General features: G+C 41.5%; 1 protein-coding gene across 1 annotated transcript in view; it reads right to left on the reverse strand.

Annotated features, from left to right (window-relative positions):
- Nucleotides 1-738: 738 nt before the first annotated feature.
- The window catches only part of pdia5 (protein disulfide isomerase family A, member 5), a 211,341-nt gene continuing 193,225 nt past the window's right edge, over nt 739-18,854 (reverse strand). The window contains exons 16-17 of the mRNA XM_073046123.1: nt 12,537-12,671; nt 739-1,770 (exon numbers count right to left, since the gene is read on the reverse strand). Coding sequence (XP_072902224.1) covers nt 1,699-1,770; nt 12,537-12,671 — 207 coding nt within the window. The 3' untranslated portion in view covers nt 739-1,698. The remainder of the gene's footprint in view (nt 1,771-12,536; nt 12,672-18,854) is intronic.

An 18,854-nucleotide genomic window follows, 5' to 3' on the forward strand; every position in this document is an offset into this window, starting at 1 on the left:
CCTCGCCTCTGACAATGCTTCCTTGGTAATTCCTTGTAGCGAATGGACCTCCCATGGTTCGTGCAAACAGAGGGCTCCAGTGGTAGAAGAGCGGCATGTTATTATTGAATGCCATCTTTCCGATGTTCAAGAGTCAATTGATCATACCTGATGTGACTTTCAGCTTCTTGGAAGAGAAATGCAGAAAGAAGTAGAGGGACAAGCAGAAGATTATAATGCCAATTTGGAGTACACAACACGGCTGCTGTAAATGGTGCCATCTTGGGCCTTAGTCACATATTCCAGGAAAGCACAAGATCCATTTTTAATAGTCTACATCTCTATTCATTATTCCAAAGTGCATGACCATACATTTCCCTACACTACATTCACCTGCCACTTCTTTCTGGTCACCCCTCATTCTTCTGAATTCTAGTGAATACAGGCCCAGAGCCATTAAACGTTCTTCATATGACAAGTCATTCAAACCTGGAATCATTTACTTGAGAAACAATGGAATGAAACAGAAGGTAATACATCGACTCAAATAGAGGACGTGTACAGAGGAAGTTGGAAATTTTAAGAGTCTTGAACATAACTAATATCCCTAATAGTTAATCGATGTCAACCCAGTAGGAAAAGTAACATAAGATAAAACCTTGTGTTTGGAGTTCTTTGACTTTTTAAACCTGTGATGATAATCTGATATATAATCCACAAAATCTTGGACAGCAATGGAATTTATAAAATGAGCACAAGTAAAACACCAAAAAAATCACTTTATTAGATTTCTTCAATAGGTCAAATTTTCCATATTTGAACATGCAATTCAAAAATAGCTGGTCATTCATGGACTAATATCCAAAGCTTGAATTCATACAGATAACTTTTCCATTTTGTTTAACTTTCTACTTACCAAATCTGTAGCAAGTAATCCTGACATCATGTGTTATTATGGAATTCAAACTGAATCACATCTAACTTGCTGCATTTGGACCTTACTTCCATCATCCCTGAGCAGTTTGATTAAAACTTGAAACCGCTTCTGATTCAGCACCCCCCCACCCCACAACTATTACCCTCACCCTCTAATTAAAAACCCAGCAATCTCAGGCAACCTGATCCAAATTTATGGACCTTATTGTAGAAAATCTGCAGCTACAAAACATTTGCATAGAACACGAGCTAGAGCTTGGCTGATGCGGTCCAACTGTAATGTTTCTCTGTTGGTGTGCAAGAATGGCTCAGTCCAGCCGGATAAATAAGGCAGATGGATGCTTCAGCCTGGCTCCACATTGTGCACACGTGTGTCTTCAAACTGTCTGAAGGAATGGCTTTTTCCTGCAATTATTGAACCCCATTTTGAATCCTTTGAAAAATTATCCCATAAGTGGGATATTGCAGACAGCAGGGGTGAAAGTCTGGAAATATTGGCACAGGTTAAATTATACCAGTTGGTCACTAGTTACAAACTTTGTATTTGGACACAAGAGTGGATAATGTGACGTTCAAATTCTAATTATACTTTTCTTGTAGCACTATGCTGTCCTTTTTTTAAAAAAAGGAACTACAAGTGATCCACTGTTATAATTATTTTTATATAAATTGCTTACTCTTCATTTTTCAAAACCCTTAGTCCTTGGAAAGTGTGAAGTTTCAGTACAGTAGTGATGGAAACAGGGTTTTGTCGCAGTGCAGTGGCAAGTGAGGTATGCAAGGTTACAACTCCTCCCTTGCCTTCACGTAGTCTTGTCCCTTCATTCGTCTTATGTAACTGATAAACCCGTCTTCCTGAAATACAGAAATAAAAACACGTTGAAGGAGCAGTGAATATTTTGATTTAAATACTGCAATTGCTGGCAGACTTTATTGTGAACGCTTCAGTACACTGAAGGGCAGCACAGTGGCTAGTGACCTGGGTTCAATTCTGCCACTGCCTGTATGTACTCCCCGTGACCATGTGGCTTTCCTCTGGGTGCTCTGGTTTCCTTCCACATTTTAAAGACATGGGTTAGGGCTGTGAGTACACTAAATTGATGCTGGAAGCTAACAGTTGTAGGCTGCCCTCAACATCTCCTTAAACTACGTTGGCTGTTAACACAAACATTTCACTGTCTGTTTTGATGTACGTGACAAATAAAGCTGATATTTAATCTTTAAGTATTGACAAAGACTTACTATTGATGCTAAATTCGTACAAAGACCATACAAGTGATATGTTCATCTCATCTTTCCAAGAGGTTTTTGTTCTTTTGTGATCACCTACAGTGATGTAGTAGGATTGAATGTAGAAGGAAGTGGTAGGAGAGAAAAAGATCAGCTGGTCGAGTAGTATCACAACAACAATTTTACACTCAATGTCCGCAAGACCATGAGAAAAAGGAGCAGAAACAGGCTATTCAGCCCATCGAGCTTTCTCCACTATTCCATCATGGTTGATTTATTATCTCTCTCAACTTCATTCTCCTACCTTCTCCCCATAATCTTTGACTCACTTACTAACGAAGAACCTATCAACTTGCACTTTAAATATACTCAATGACTCGGCCTCTACTACAATCTGTGGTGATAAATTACAGAGTCACCACCTTCTGGCGAAAGAAATTCCTCTTTAGACCAGTAAGTCTTACCTCAGTGGTTGGTAAGTTGATGGAGAAGATCCTGAGAGGCAGGATTTATGAACATTTGGAGAGGTATAATATGATTAGGAGTAGTCAGCATGGCTTTGTAAAGGGCGGGTTGTGCCTTACGAGCCTGATTGAATTTTTTGAAGATGTGACTAAACACATTGATGAAGGAAGAGCAGTAGATGTAGTGTATATGGGTTTCAGCAAGGCATTTGATAAGGTACCCCATGCAAGGCTTACTGAGAAAGTAAGGAGGCATGTGATCCAAGGGGGACATTGCTTTGTGGATCCAGAACTGGCTTGCCCACAGAAGGCAAAGAGTGGTTGTAGGCGGGTCATATTCTGCATGGAGGTCATTCACCAGTGGAGTGCCTCAAGGATCTGTTCTGGGACCCTTACTCATCGTGATTTTTATAAATGACCTGAATAAGGAACTGGTGGATGGGTTAGTAAGTTTGCTGATGACACAAAGGTTGGAGGTGTTGTGGATAGTGTGGAGGGCTGTCAGAGGTTACAGCAGGACATTGATAGGATGCAAAACTGGGCTGAGAAGTGGCAGATGGAGTTCAACCCAGATAAGTGTGAAGTGGTTCATTTTGGTAGGTCAAATATGATGGCAGAATATAGTATTAATGGTAAGACTCTTGGCAGTGTGGAGGATCGGAGGGATCTTGGGGTCCGAGTCCATAGCATGCTCAAAGCAGTTGCTCAGGTTGACTCTGTGGTTAAGAAGGCGTATGATGTATTGGCCTTCATCAAACATGGAATTGAATTTAGGAGCCGAGTGGTAATGTTGCAGCTATATAGGACCCTGGTCAGACCCCACTTGGAGTACTGTGCTCAGTTCTGGTTTCCTCACTACAGAAAGGTTGTGGAAGCCATAGAAAGGGTGCAGAGGAGATTTACAAGGATGTTGCCTGGGCTGGGGAGTGTGCCTTATGAGAATTGGTTGAGTGAATTTGGCCTTTTCTCCTTGGACCGAAGGAGGATGTGAGGTGATCTGATAGAAGTGTATAAGATGATGAGAGGCATTGATCGTGTGGATAGTCAGCGTCTTTTTCCCAGGGCTGAAATGGTTGCCACAAGAGGACACAGGTGTAAGGTGCTGGGGAGTAGGTACAGAGGAGATGTCAGGGGTAAATTTTTTTACGCAGGGAGTGGAGAGTGCGTGGAATGGGCTGCCGGCAACGGTGGTGGAGGCAGATACGATAGGGTCTTTTAAGAGGCTTTTGGATAGGTACATGGAACTTAGGAAAATAGAGGGCTATGGGTAAGCCTAGTAATTTCTAAGGTAGAGACATGTTCAGCACAACTTTGTGGGCTGAAAGGTCTGTATTATGCTGTAGGTTTTCTATGTTTTCCTTATCTAAAGGGATGTCCTTTAGAATCCAAGGAATTGACTGTGGACTTCAGGGAGGGGAAGTCAGGAGAACATGCACCAGTTCTCATTAAGGGGTCAGTGGTGGAAAGGGAGAACAGCTTTAAGTTCCTGTGTGGCTTTGTGGTAAAGTTTGCAGATGATACAAAGTTAGGTGGAGGGGTAGGTTGTGCTGAGAAAGTACAGGTGTCCCCCATTTTTCAAATGCTCACTTTATGACAACTCGCTGTTACGAAAGACCTACATCAGTACCTGTTTTCGCTAACCAAAGAGGATTTTCGCTTTTACGAGAAAAAGGCACCCGTTTTATACATGTGTTTACCCCGAGAAAGACTACAATGACCATGAAACCTTGTGCGGGCAGTTGTTCGCGCATGCATGTACATACTGATTTTTTTCTCCAAATCGACTTTGGTTTGCTGTCTTCCTGATTTTGATAAGTGAAACTACACCGTATGTACAATATTTCTATTTTATATAGGGTGTATATTTATCATATCATTCCTGCTTTTACTATATGTTAGTGTTATTTTAGGTTTTATGTGTTACTTGGTATGATTTGGTAGGTTATTTTTTGGGTCTGGGAATGCTCAAAATTTTTCCCCATATAAATTAATGGTAATTGCTTCTTCGCTTTACGACATTTCGGTTTACAAACAGTTTCATAGGAACGCTCTGCCTTCGGATTGCGGGGGAATCCTGTAATGCAATAGCAGAAGGACTTAGATAAATTGGAAGAATGGGCATAAAAGTGGCAGGTGGAATACAGTATTGGGAAATGTATGTAAATGTATTTTGGTAAAAGTAACGATAGTACGGACTATTATCTAAATGGGACGAAGGTTCAAACATCAGAGTTGCAAAGGGTCTTAGGGATCCTTGAGCAAGACTCTCAGAAGGTTGAGTCTGTGGTAAAGAAGGCAAATACAATGTTGACAATTTATTTCAAGGAGAATAGAATTAAAAACAACTAGATAATGTTGAGGCTTTATAAGTCAGGCCATACTTGGAGTTTTGTCAACGGTTTTGTCCCCCATATCTCAGAAAGGATGTGTTGTCATTGGAGAGAGTCCAGAGGAGGTTCAAGAGGATGATTCTGGGAATGAAGGGGGAAGGGGTTAACATATGAGGAGTGTTTGGCAGCTCTGGGGCTGTACTCACTGGAATTTAGAAGGCTGTGGGGGAGAAGGATCTCATTGAAACCTACCGAATGATGAAAGCACTAGATAAGGTGGCTGTGAAGAGGATGTTTCCTATGGCTGGTTGTCCAGAGCTAGGGCTTTACTCTTTGGAGAGAAGGAGGATGAGAGGCAACATGACAGAGGTATACAAGATATTAAGAGGCATAGATAGAGTGGACAGCCAGCACCTATTCCTCAGAGCACCACTGCTCAATACAAGAGGACATGGATTTAAGGTAAGGGGTGAGAAGTTCATGGGGGATATCAGAGAAAGGTTTTTTACTCAGAGAGTGGTTGGTGTGTGGAATATACTGCCTGAATCTGTGGTGGAGGCAGATTCACTAGTGAAATTTAAGAGACTACTAGACAGGTATATGGAGGAATTTAAGGTGGGGGGGGGAGATAAATGGGAGGCAGAGTTTAAGGGTTAGCACAACATTGTGGGCTGAAGGGCCCATACTGTGCTGTACTATTTTATGTTCTAACTAAAGGGCACAGCCTCAGAATTGAGGGCGACCTTTTAGAACAGAGGTAAGGAGGAATTTTTTTAGCCAGAGAGTAGTGAATTTGTGGAATGCTCTGCCACAGACAACTGTGGAGGCCAAGTCCAAGGGTACATTTAAAGCAAAACTTAATAGTTTCCTGATTGGTCTGGGCATCAAAGGTTATGGTGAGAGGGCAAGTTGAGTGGGATTCAGGACCAGCCATGACAAAATGGACGAGCAGACTCGATGGGCTGAATGATCTAATTCTGCTCCTATGTCTTATGGTCTTACAGTATTTATCCTAGGGCCACATATTGATTCAATGATGATGAAGGCACACTAGTGGCTATACTTCATTAGGAATTTATGGAGATTTGGTATGTCACTAAAACTTTTGCAAATTTCTGCAAAAATGTTGCAAACCGATGCAAAAAATGTCATGGAACCGATACAGATTGAAGAGGAGGAGGTGCTTGCTATCTTGATGCAAATCAGAGTAGATAAATCCCCAGGACCTGAAGGATTCTAGTGTTGAAACTGCAGGGGCCCTAGCAGATATATTTAAAATGTCGGTATCTATGGGTGAAGTGCTGGAGGATTGAAGGATAGCTCATGTTGTTCTGTTGTTTAAAAAAGGCTCTAAAAGTAATCCAGGAAATTATAGGCCGGTAAGTTTGATGTCTGTGGTAGGTAAATTACTGGAAGGAGTACTAAGAGGTAGGATCTACAAGTATCTGGATGGACAGGGACTTATTAGGGAGAGTCAACATGGCTTTGTGCATGGTAGGTCATGTTTAACAAATCTATTAGAGTTTTTCGAGGAAGTTACCAGGAAAGTGGATGAAGGGAAGGCAGTGGATGTTGTCTACATGGACTTCAGTAAGGCCTTTGACAAGGTCCCACACGGGAGGTTAGTTAGGAAGATTCAGTCACTCGGTATACATGGAGAGGTAGTAAATTGGATTAGACATTGGCTCAATGGAAGAAGTCAGAGAGTGGTAGTGGAGGATTGCTACTCTGAGTGGAGGCCTGTGACTAGTGGTGTGCCACAGGGATCAGTGCTGGGTCCATTGTTATTTGTCATCTATATCAATGATCTGGATGATAATGTGGCAAATTGGATCAGCAAATTTGCTGATGATACAAAGATTGGAGGTGTAGTTGGAATGTTATGGTGAGGTTGTATAAGGTATCGGTAAGGCTGAATTTGGAGTATTGTGTGCAGTTTTGGTCACCGAATTACAGGAAGGTTATTAATAAGGTTGAAAGAGTGTAGAGAAGGTTTACAAGGATGTTGTCGGGACTTGAGAAACTGAGTTACAGAAAAAGGTTGAATAGGTTAGGACTTTATTCTCTGGAGCGTAGAAGAATGAGGGGAGATTTGATAGAGGTATATAAAATTATGATGGGTATAGATAGAGTGAATGCAAGCAGGCTTTTTCCACTGAGGCCAGGGGAGAAAAAAAGCAGAGGACATGGTTTAAGGGTGAAGGGGGAAAAGTTTAAAGGGAACATTGGAGGGGGCTTCTTCACACAGAGAGTGGTGGGAGTGTGGAATGAGCTGCCAGATGAAGTTGTAAATGCGGGCTCACTTTTAACATTTAAGAAAAACTTGGACAGGTACATGGATGAGAGTTGTATGGAGGGATATGGTCCAGGTGCAGGTCAGTGGGACTAGGCAGAAAAATGGTTCGGCCCAGCCAAGAAGGGCAAAAAGGCCTGTTTCTGTGCTGAAATGTTCTATGGTTCTACAGATGTACTATGGAGAGTATTAAGAATATTGCATCATCACATGGTATGAAGGCTCCAATATACAGGATCATAGGAGGCTGAAGGGGGTTGTTGATTCAGTAGGGTACAACCCTCCCCACCATCAAGGACATCTTCAAAAGGTGGTGTGTGAAGAAGATGTATATTAATGAAGTTAAAGAGCTGGCCCTCCTGTGACATGCTCTCATTAGGGAGGAGGTACAGGAGACAATGTTTTAGGAACAACTTCTTCATCTCTCCCATTAGATCTGCCAAGAACACTGCCTTGCCATTCCTCTTCCACAATATTTACTTTTATTGAAACTTACAGTAATTTGTTATGCCTGCACTGTACTGCTGCCACAAAACAACAAATTTTAAGACTTATGTCAGGGTTAGTAAGCTTGATTTTGATTCTCTACCACATTCCATCAATTCCACCACTGCAATCCTCATGCTAACTTGACTGCAGGGTGAGCTCCATCCAATTTGCCTCACCAAAGTCTCAGACCCAATGTACTGTTCGTTATGGATCGCCTCACAGCCTGGTATGGCAATGCCAACACACAGGGACATGATTGGCTGGAGAGGTAGTGAGCAATGCCTAGTCCATCACAGGCACAGATATCCTCATCACTGACAGACTGACAGCATCTATGCAAGTCATTATCTCACGGAGGAGGCATCTATCATCATGACCCAGCCAGATCATGCTCTCCTCTAGCTGTTACTATCTGGCAGGAGGTATAGATGCTTGGTGTCTCACACTACCAGCTTCAGGAATGACTACCTTTCTATAATCTTCAATTCCTGAAAAACTCAATCCTTATCCCACCTCAGCAAAGGAACTTAATCGGTTCTCTCTTCAACTGCATATTCACCTCTTGCACCACAATGGACTTGTCTCTGTGTACCTTCCCTTACACTGAGGTCATGGTTTTGCAGTTTATATTTTTCCTCCCTCTCTTCACTGTCTAATTTATGTACAATTTATATTCTGTATGCTGTATGTACCTGTAATATCACAAGCAAGTTTTTCGTTGTCACCTGTACCTGACTACACTTGAGCACATGATAATAAACCCATCTTTTCAGACTACATTACCCTAATGTTCTTATGTTACTTTTACTCTATCACGTAAATTACATAATAATTTATAAAAACACAAAATGCTGGCAGAACTCAGCAGGCCAGACAGCATCTATGGGAGGAGGTAGTGACGACGTTTCAGGCCGAAACCCTTCATCAACATAATAATTTACATTATTTTGTATAGTTTTTATGTTTATCATGTACTGCATTGCTGCAGCAACAGAAAAGCTCATTCTTTGGCATTTTTACCTTGAATATGTATTTCCATGAAATTATTCGCTTCAGAATCATATAACAATTACAGCACGGAAACAGGCCATCTCGGCCCTTCTAGTCTGTGATGATTCAGAACTTGATTCTAATTCTGATTCTTGACTTGACACTGTGTCAGCAAAGTTTTTTATGCCTATTAGAACCAGAGGTCATGGGTTAGTAGTGAAAGGTGCGATGTTTGAGGGGAAACATGATGGGTAATGTCACTCAGGTGGTGAGAGTGTGGAACGAGCTGTGGCAGAAATAGTGGATGCAGGTTCAATTTCAACATTTAAGAGAAATTCGGAAAGAAACATGAATGGGAAGGGTATGAAGGGCTATGGTCTGGTCAATGGGATTAGGCAGGATAATAGTTTGACACAGACTAGATGGACTGAAAGGCCTGTTTCTGTGCTATAGTATTCTGTGACTTTTTTTCCTGTTAGCCTTCTGTAACTTCTCTCAGCAGGACCTAAGTGACACTTGAATTGGAGACAAAGCTGTTTCTTATTTACAAGGATTTGGATACAGAGCATTTAGTTTCTTTATGGAAACTCTGCAGCTAGCAGGCTTTTCTGGATTCACACCCAGATCCTAATCCACAGCATCAACTGGTAATTTTCTGAAACACAAGATATTCTTCAGATGCTGGAAATCCAGAATAACACACAGAAAATGCTGGAGGAACTCAGCAGGTCAGAATAACCAGTTGACACTTCGAGCCCAAAACTGCCTGAACTCTGGTATATTTTTCTCCAGGTTTTAGGAACAACCATTGGGTGTATGAATGGTCCATAAACCCATGAATACTGCTCACTATTTTTGATCTATTTTTATACTATTTATTTTTCATATTTCTTATTGCAATTTGTAGTATATTTTATGTACACGGAGACGGAGGGAAGGGGAACGGAACATCATGGTGGATGCAGAACCTGCTGAGGTGCGAGCGCAGGGGGACAAAGGTGAAACCCTTACTAAGGACAGAACGTTCTGCTTCAGAGAGGGGAAAGTCAGAGGGAATGGTGAAGACCTGGCACAGATGAGAGTTGGAATCGGAGGGGTAGGGGGTTGGTAGTATCTGAGGAGAAGGGAGGTTTGGAGTGTACAGGGGTGGTGGTGTGAGAGGAAGATGGGAGTCTCTGGGAGCTGGTGGTGGGACCTGAGAGAGACCATTCCAGTCTTATGCCTAACATTTCCTTCTTTCAGTTTTATTTCTCCCCTCAGGTATTTGTTCATCTCGTTTGTTCTTCTCCTCCATACATCCATTTACTGCCCTCTTTAACAGTACCACTTGTCTAACTCAATTCCTCTTGGTCTTCACCTCATCTCCAACAATAAAGTGCAAAGTCATAGGAGGTGACGTCAAAGAGTTCATTTTATCACACTAGGGGATCATTCAATAGTCTTAAAACAGAGGGATAGAAGCTGTCTTTGAGCCTGGTGGTATGTGCTTTCAGATTTTTTTTAATCCTCTGCCTGATGAAAGGGTGAGAAGGCATCATCACAGACATTCCCTTTTGTTCTCTCTATCACTCCCTTTACTTGCAACTTGAAACTTGTTTCATTTTGTTGGATCTGGTGATTTTGTAATGCAAAGGTTCTTTGGAAGTTAAGAATGAAGTGTCAAAGGTTATGGTGGGAAGGCAGAAGAATGTAGGTGAGAAGGATAATGAAACAGCTATGATGAGGAGACTCAATGGGCCAAATGGCCTCATTCTGCCCTTATGATTTATGGTCTTGTTGGATATGGCTGTTTATTAAGTGTAATAAGAACGAAGAATAAAAGAGATAAGAAGGACAAAGAAGTCATGTGGTCCTATATTAAAATCTAGTTCAGACTATACTAGGTCAGATGTAGAATCCACGCCAGGATCAACCAGACTCAAACACAGTTACTTTCTCTGAGCAGTAAGGTTGATTGATGCTCCTAACTCTCCACACACTCAACCACCAGTATTTTATCATTTCCTGTCAGTCACCTTTACACTCTCCTGTGCCTAGCATTGTTTTATGCACATACCAATCATTTTATATAAACCATTTTATGCATTCATATTTATTGTGTTTTAAAAAATCATCCTTTATCTAATTGTGTTTCTTTGTGCTTCATTGGATCCACAGTAACAATTATTTTGTCTTCTTAGCACTAGTGTACAGGAAATGACATTGAACAATCTTGAATCTGGAAATAACAAGACATTCCAGCTATGAGAATAACATATGAAACAGCCAGATTCAGTACTGTAAAAATGTAGGAAAAGCATATGAAAAGTTAAAACTATGAGAAAAATATCCCGTTTACACTCTAATCCAATGGTTTCTAACACACACATAAAGCTGGAGGAACTCAGCATCTGCGGAGGGAAAAGAACGCTGATGATTTGAGCTTAAACCCTAATCACCTGTGGCTGTCCTCAGCACATATACAGAGTGTGCTGGATGTTTCTATGCTCCTCACGATTTTTATACCTACATAAGGTCACTCCTCAGTCTCCTATGCACTGAGGGATACAGTTCTAGCCTACTCAACCTTTCCCTGTAATTCAGGTCCTTGAGCGCTGGCAACACTCTCTTAAGAACACCTATTGATCCTCAGCACTGTGTTTTGTTTCCAAGAGATTTCATTTTGGTCCATGAATGGCATTATCTCAGCTCTTACCATCCTTTTGGTGTTCACATATCAGCAGAGTATTTTGGATTTATTTTTTGCAGTCATGATCTTATTTGAAGGCACCATAGGCCAGAAGGACTTTTGATCTTAATATTTATGATCCTACATTTAATGCTCAGCAATTGTTATTGAAGAACCATAGAAAGCATCCTATCCAAATGCATGAACACAAGCAATTCCACAGATGCTAGAAATGCTGGAGGAACTCAGCAGTCAGGCAGCATCTATGGAGGGGAATAAAGAGCCAATGTTTTAGGTTGAGACTCTTCATTGGGAGTGGAAAAGAAGGGGGAAGAAGCCAGAAGAAGAAGGTGGAGGGAAGGGGAGGAGTACAAGCTAGCACGTGATAGGTGAGACCAGGTAAGGTAAACATGGGTGGAAGAAGGGTAATGAAGTATGAAGTTGGGGGGGGGGGTGATAGGTGGAAGCAGTAAAGGGCTGAAGAAAAAGAAACCTGATAGGAGAGTGAGTGAACCATGGAAGAAATGGAAGGAGGAGGGGCACCAGAGGATAAGTGAGAAGGATAGCCAGAATGGAGAATGGAAAAAGAGAAGATGGGACAAGACCATAAGACATAAGATACAGGAGCAAAATTTCTCCAGCATTTTGTGTTTGTTCTTCAGGATTTCCAGTATCTGTGGAATCTCTTGTGTGAATGTGATAATGGTGCCTTTTGAGGCAAATTTTAGCCAAGACATCAGGAAAATCATTGTTGCTCATTTAAAATACCTGAATGCGTACCTGGAGGGTTTAAAGATGACACCATTAAGAACACAATGCTCCCTCAGTAATGGCACTAGAGTGTCAGACTGGAATCTGAACTCAAGTACCAGATGTGGGGCTTGAACCCACATTCTTCACTGAGATACAGCTGACACTTTATTGAAGTGTTGACACATCAATCTTGTCCAACAGGAAACCCCAACAGCTGCTGAACTCTTCCAGCTTACACTGAATTATCCTGTGATTGACGCACCTTGAAACATAGTGGACCTCCCACTTGCACAGAGGGCTGACAATTCTGAGAAGCACCATCGGTACATCATCTCGTGAACACTCTGAGTCCCAAGAGGACTCAAACACTCCAAAGCACAGAATTATTAGGCACCCGCACTCACCGATCGTTCCTCACTGTACCTCTCCATGAACTTGCCGTAGTTGTAATAACTGACCATAGGGTAGCCTTCCACTCCTTCCTGCTTGCACAGCTCATGATTTGTTCCTTTCGTGCAGTCGACTGCAGCAAAGGCAACCTGCAGGATAAAGTACTAAAGTAAGGATAAAATATCTACGTTCCTAAACTGTGGAATTCAATGCCTAAAAGGGATGCAAACTCAGCTGACATTTTTAAATGTCAGCTCAAAACCTATTTAAGTTCAAAGTAAAGTACATTTATTATCAAAGAATGCAAACTATATACAACCTTGAGATTTGTCTCCTCACAGACAGCCATAAAATAAGGAAACCCAACAGAACTCATAAAAAAAGATGAGCCATCAAACACCCAATGTGCGGAAAAAAGAAGAAATCGTGCAAACAATAAATAAGCAAATAACATTCAGAACTAAAGTTCATGAAAGTGACCCAGTCACGGTCGATCCAAGAGCCTACTGGTTGCAGGCCACAGCCTTAGTTCAATGCACAGATGAGCAAACCTCATGAAGCGGTGAGCTAAACACCCTCCTGTCCCTCGCCGCTGACCCTAACATCCTGACCTTCTCAATCCTGCATGGCACTTAAATAGCCCAAACCTTGCTCCATCTCTCTTGGGCCTGAGTTCTACCACCTTGATATGGCCCATACCTGTCCTTTCCAATATGGCCTGGCGCTTAAATCGGTCAAACTACGGCACCTGCTTTGCTCTTGGATTTGCTGCTTTGAATTGGCTCTAAGTCCACTCCAGTAACAGCCATACAGTGGTTCATTTCTCACTCAAGCCTGGGCTCTGCTGTTTTGATTTGCCCCTTACATGCCATGCCATAAACATCCTGCACCTTCAAGACTTCAGTTCACACCACAAAAATGTCAGGTTCCACAGGGGGTTCAAAAGCTCAATTCCAAAAGGGAAGCTATTGATAGCAGGGATTGTTTTCCCAGAAAAAGTGTTATTAATAATGTAGTAGTTTTGCTTGCTGCCAGTAAGCCATCACTGTGCTTCACCAGTACAATCTTAAACCTTGCTTTAAACAAACATCATTTTATCTTTTATTTTTATGTTTGTACTTTATCCCATTGTAAAGCACTTTGAACTCCTTCCCTTTCTCCCCTGGTACAGTGTCTTCTCCTATCAGCCTCCATCTTCTTCTGCCGTTTATCTTTTCCATCTATCTCCCCTTAGCTTCACACTTCATCCCACCCACCTTCCCCCTCACCTGGTCTCACTGCCAGCTTGTACTCCTTCCCCTCCCCCACTTTCTTATTCTAACTTCTTTTCTATTCCTTTCCTGATGAAGGGACTTGGCCCAAAAAGTTGACTGTTTATTTCCCTCCAGAGATGCTGCCTGACTTGCTGAGTTCCTCCAGCATTTTGTGTGTGTAACTCTGGATTTCCAGCAACTCTAGAATATCTTTCTAAAATAATAACATGCACAGGGTTGATCCCACATAATAACAGAATGGTGTTGCATGAAGGGAAACCGATGGCACATTTTGCTGACATAGGTCTTTTTATTACTCAAGCTCAATGATCTGCCATGATGGTTAAGGTATTGCTCTAGCCTGATTGTTAAACAGTAGCTTTATTTGTTAAACGTACATCGAAGCATACAGTGAAATGTGTCAACAACAAAGCTTACCAGTGTCACCATGCTTGCAGAGCCAACATAACATGACCTGGCACTGTAATACCTTACACTACTGTGTCACCGCAGCTTGAAAAGGAGTCACCTTTCCATCTTCAAAGTCAAAGGTGAGAGGAAAAATGTGCATCAACTCTGTTCTGTTAAAGGAAGATGCAAAGTGGAAGGGGTGCTGGAAACAGCTGACAGCAACTAAAATGCTATTGTTTGGACTCATAAATAAAGCTGGAATAACATACTTAGTTAAAAGAATTCATGATAATGCATGTGTATTACATGTATCTCATACATGTATTATTAAAGGGAATAACACCCAAAATGCTAGAGGAACTCAGCAGATCAGGCAGCATCTAAGGAGGGGAATGGATAGAAATTACATCTCATTTTGATTTTCTATGAAATCCTATTAAGGACAATTCCTTTTCTTCCACAGATACTGCTCAACCCATGAGTTCCCCCAGCAGATTGCTTGTTGCTGCAAATTCCAGTACCCACAGATTCTTGCATCTCTCCAGAAATTCACTGTGTTTAGTGGATCTACGAATAGGCTACATGGCCCAGAAGTCGGGTCCAAACTTTTCAGAAGTGATGTTAAAAAACACAATTTGACACCAGAAAAGGCTTCTGAAATATGGGACTCTTTTGCAGATAGCAAATAATGCCAGATCATTAAATTAAATCAGAGACTAGTCCTAGTCTTTATTGAAAGGAAGGAGGAACTTGGGGAATGGTAGAGGAACTATGCAACCAATTTGCATGGCATAGCCCTAATGCAAGGTTCCTCTTCCCTCATATGGCAATAGAAGGTAGGAGTTTTTTTTCCATCACTGATGAAGAGAATAAGTGAGAACAAGTTGTTGAATTTGTGCAACAGTACACTTGTACAACAGCATGTACGGTAACTCCTGTGATATTGATAAAAAACATGCATGAGAGAAATGGGAAGAGTGAGAGAAGATTTCTCCTTTGGCCATCAGGACAACATGGTAGTGTAGAGGTTAGTATAATGCTTTACAGTGCCAGTGGTCAGATCGGGCTTCAATTCCCACTAATAAGGCATTTGTATATATAACCCACTCACTGGGGCTCATATACAAATGTGGCTTGATAGCTAACTTTGCTAACAGCTATGTAACTCAGTGGTGAGAAGGCCGCCATTCATAAACAATACATATCTAGGGTCGGTATGATTTTGGGTTCAACCAGCAGGAAAGCTGCGATGTTCCAATTAAGTATCAGTGATCGTAGCGAATGCTGTGTAAATACTGCTCCCCTTCGGATGCAATCCCCCAGATGTCTTTCCTAGAGCTCTTCTCTCTGCACCTCCAGCCAAAAAATCCCAAACCAGACTACTATCCCTCAGAAATCTTCCGCCTAGCTATCTAGAACCTTCTCTTGCATCCCACTAGGAAGAAAGTTACAACATGTGCCCAGACAGTCCTGATTGGCTGATACAACATTCCTAAGTTGGACAACATGGCTCCTTGTCTTTAGCTGAAACCAAAACAATCTTACTAGAAGGACACACTGCTTTACAGAAAACTACTAAAATAAAATACTTCACAGTAAAGCAGTAGAAATCTTACCCAGGGCATTACATATATTTTTCCCATGACCACATGGATTTCCTCCCACATTCCAAATGGGTTAGGATCAGTAAGTTGTCAGCATGCTATGTTGCTGCTGGAAACATTGTGACATTTGTGGGCTGCCCCCAGCACATCTCCGGGCTATAAATGATGCATTTCCCTATGTTCTGATGTGCATGTGAAAATAAAGTTAATCATTAAATTTTAATATGTGCTGCCACTATTTTAATGTTACTGTCTTAACTTCACATGACATTTGACTGGATATTGTCATGTTTACACTATGTCTTGAAATGGAATTTGACGCTGTGATTGATTAAAAAATAATTTGCTGTGGAAGATGCCATGTCATTTAATCTGTGTGCATCAAGCATGTTAAACTACAGTTCACTGCAACTTAAAAATAATAAATCAGCAGGCGGCAGAGATTCAAATATTACTAAAACCTACCTGACAACCAATGCACAGGGCAGCAAAATAATCTCGGGTAAACAGACTATGACACGTTAAGATTAATCATTTTAAATCAGACAGTTAGCTATTTGATAATTATTTTATCCTGACAATATTTATTTCTCCTTCCCCATAATCCCGGAAAGATATACAGAAAATATGAGCACTAGCAGGCTATTTGGCCCTTCAGTTTCGTGATCAGCATTTCCCTACACATACCAATGTTATTTAGTTCCTCCCTCTCTTTAATCCAGTGTTCCACAACATTTCTAGATTACTTGTGTTACATACCCCGTGGGTATCGTGTGACTGTCACATGACCATGATGTAATTGAGTCTCTGATGAGCATGATGTAATGGTCTTGTGATGGTGATGTAATTTTCTGCCAGTGAGAGGTCATGTGATGACCTGTTTCAACAGGTATAAAAGGGGAAAGCCTTGCTGTGACGCAGGTCAGACAGACAGACATACCTTATTGATCCTGAGGGAATTTGGGTTTCATTACAGTTGCACCAACCAAGAATAGTGTAGAAATATAGCAATATAAAACCATAAATAATTAAATAATAACAAGCAAATAATGCCAAGTGGAAATTAGTCCAGGATCAGCCTATTGGCTCAGGGTGTCTGACACTCCGAGGGAGGAGTTGTAAAGTTTGATGGCCACAGGCAGGAATGACTTCCTATGATGCTCAGTGTTGCATTTAGGTGGAATGAGTCTCTGGCTGAATGTACTCCTGTGCCTAATCAGTACATTATGGAGTGGATGGGAGACATTGTCCAAGATGGCATGCAATTTGGACAGCATCCTCTTTTCGGACACCACCATCAGAGAGTCCAGTTCCACCCTCACAACATCACTGGCCTCACGAATAAGTTTGTTGATTCTGTTGGTGTCTGCTACCCTCAGCCTGCTGCCCCAGCACACAACAGCAAACATGATAGCACTGGCCACCACAGACTCGTAGAACATCCTCAGCATCGTCCAGCAGATGTTAAAGGACCTCAGTCTCCTCAGGAAATAGACGGCTCTGACCCTTCTTGTAGACAGCCTCAGTGTTCTTTGACCAGTCCAGTTTATTGTCAATTCGTATCCCCAGGTATCTGTAATCCTCCACTATGTCCACACTGACCCCTTGGATGGAAACAGGGGTCACCGGTGCCTTAGCCGTCCTCAGGTCCACCACCAGCTCCTTAGTCTTTTTCACATTAAGCTGCAGATGATTCTGCTCACACCATGTGACAAGTTTCCCACCGTAGTCCTGTACTCAGCCTCATCTCCCTTGCTGATGCATCCAACTATGGCAGAGTCATCAGAAAACTTCTGAAGATAGCAAGACTCTGTGCGGGTCAGTTCGTGGTTTAATTCATCAGTGACTCCGTTATGCTGCGTATTCATCTCATGACGCAGTTTTGTTTTAAAGTGGAGTTTTACTTTCTGCCTTAAGTCTCAAAGGTTATTGCCAGCAGTCTTGCCAATCGCTGCAGTTTAGTCCATTCGGAGAGTGAAGATTTATGGAGGTACGGAGACCCGAAGGATCGAGAGAAGTTGGTGATGTCGGCGGTAATACAGGATTGACCATATTTAATCTTCGTTCAAAAAAGTAGTAACCTGCATCCGAGACAGTCCCTGCTATAAGAGCAGAAAGGATTGGAGCAGGGTTATTCGCCAAGAATTAAGCTGTTTTTAATTTCCTTCATCGTAAATCCTTCGGGCAAGGCATATTTCCGCTGGGATCAGCAGTAACGTCACGTCATGGAGGAATTTGTTACTTCAGGAAAGTCTCCCCTAATTGACTGTGTAAATCATTTGGACTTTTGCATTTATCGTTTTAAGAACTGTTCGAGTTGCCATATAGCAGTTAAATTCTGGTTAAGTTAGTCGTTTGTTTACTTTTCATTTTTTTTATTGAGCAGTGTTAATGAATGTTTTTTGTTTATAAAAACCTGTCTCAATTCTATATTCATTGTTGCCATATCATAACACTTGCACATTCCTTTGTTAATATAGAACCAAAGTATAATTTGCCTGCTCATTATTAAAAAATCTCCTCTGTTGATGCCTTCACTAACTTTTTTCCTCTTTACATATCTATAGAAGCTTTTACTTTTATGCTGTGTTCAGTTCTATTCACCTCGAGGTCAGCGGGAGACGCTCATGGAGTGAGTACTGTTTTAGATCCGCTCCATAACCTTTACTTTTTTTAACCTTTGATCACCCTTATTCAACTTATTTTTACCTACACCAAAAGATTCTTGCTATTTTCTCGGGCTTATCGTTACGAGTTTATTGTGAATTTTTGAAGATATGCAAACAGAAATGGCTCTTAGATCCAAAGGACGAGAACCGGGGCGTAACCCGAACGGTAATGGAAAGAAGCAAGCTCAACCGCAACGCACTGAGTTAACTTATGAACTGTTTATGGAGGTTTTGGATAAAAAATTCGATGAACTACAACAAGTTTTTAAACAAGATATAAAGGCTTTTCAAGATTATATGGTTAAGACGGATTCAGTAATTAACCAGCAGCAAGCTCTTATCGCGTCTCTGCAAGAAGAAGCTCGGAAACCAGATTTGACAATTGAAAAATTGCA

The sequence above is a fragment of the Hemitrygon akajei genome, chromosome 5 (assembly GCF_048418815.1).
Source record: "Hemitrygon akajei chromosome 5, sHemAka1.3, whole genome shotgun sequence".
Classification (NCBI taxonomy): domain Eukaryota; kingdom Metazoa; phylum Chordata; class Chondrichthyes; order Myliobatiformes; family Dasyatidae; genus Hemitrygon; species Hemitrygon akajei.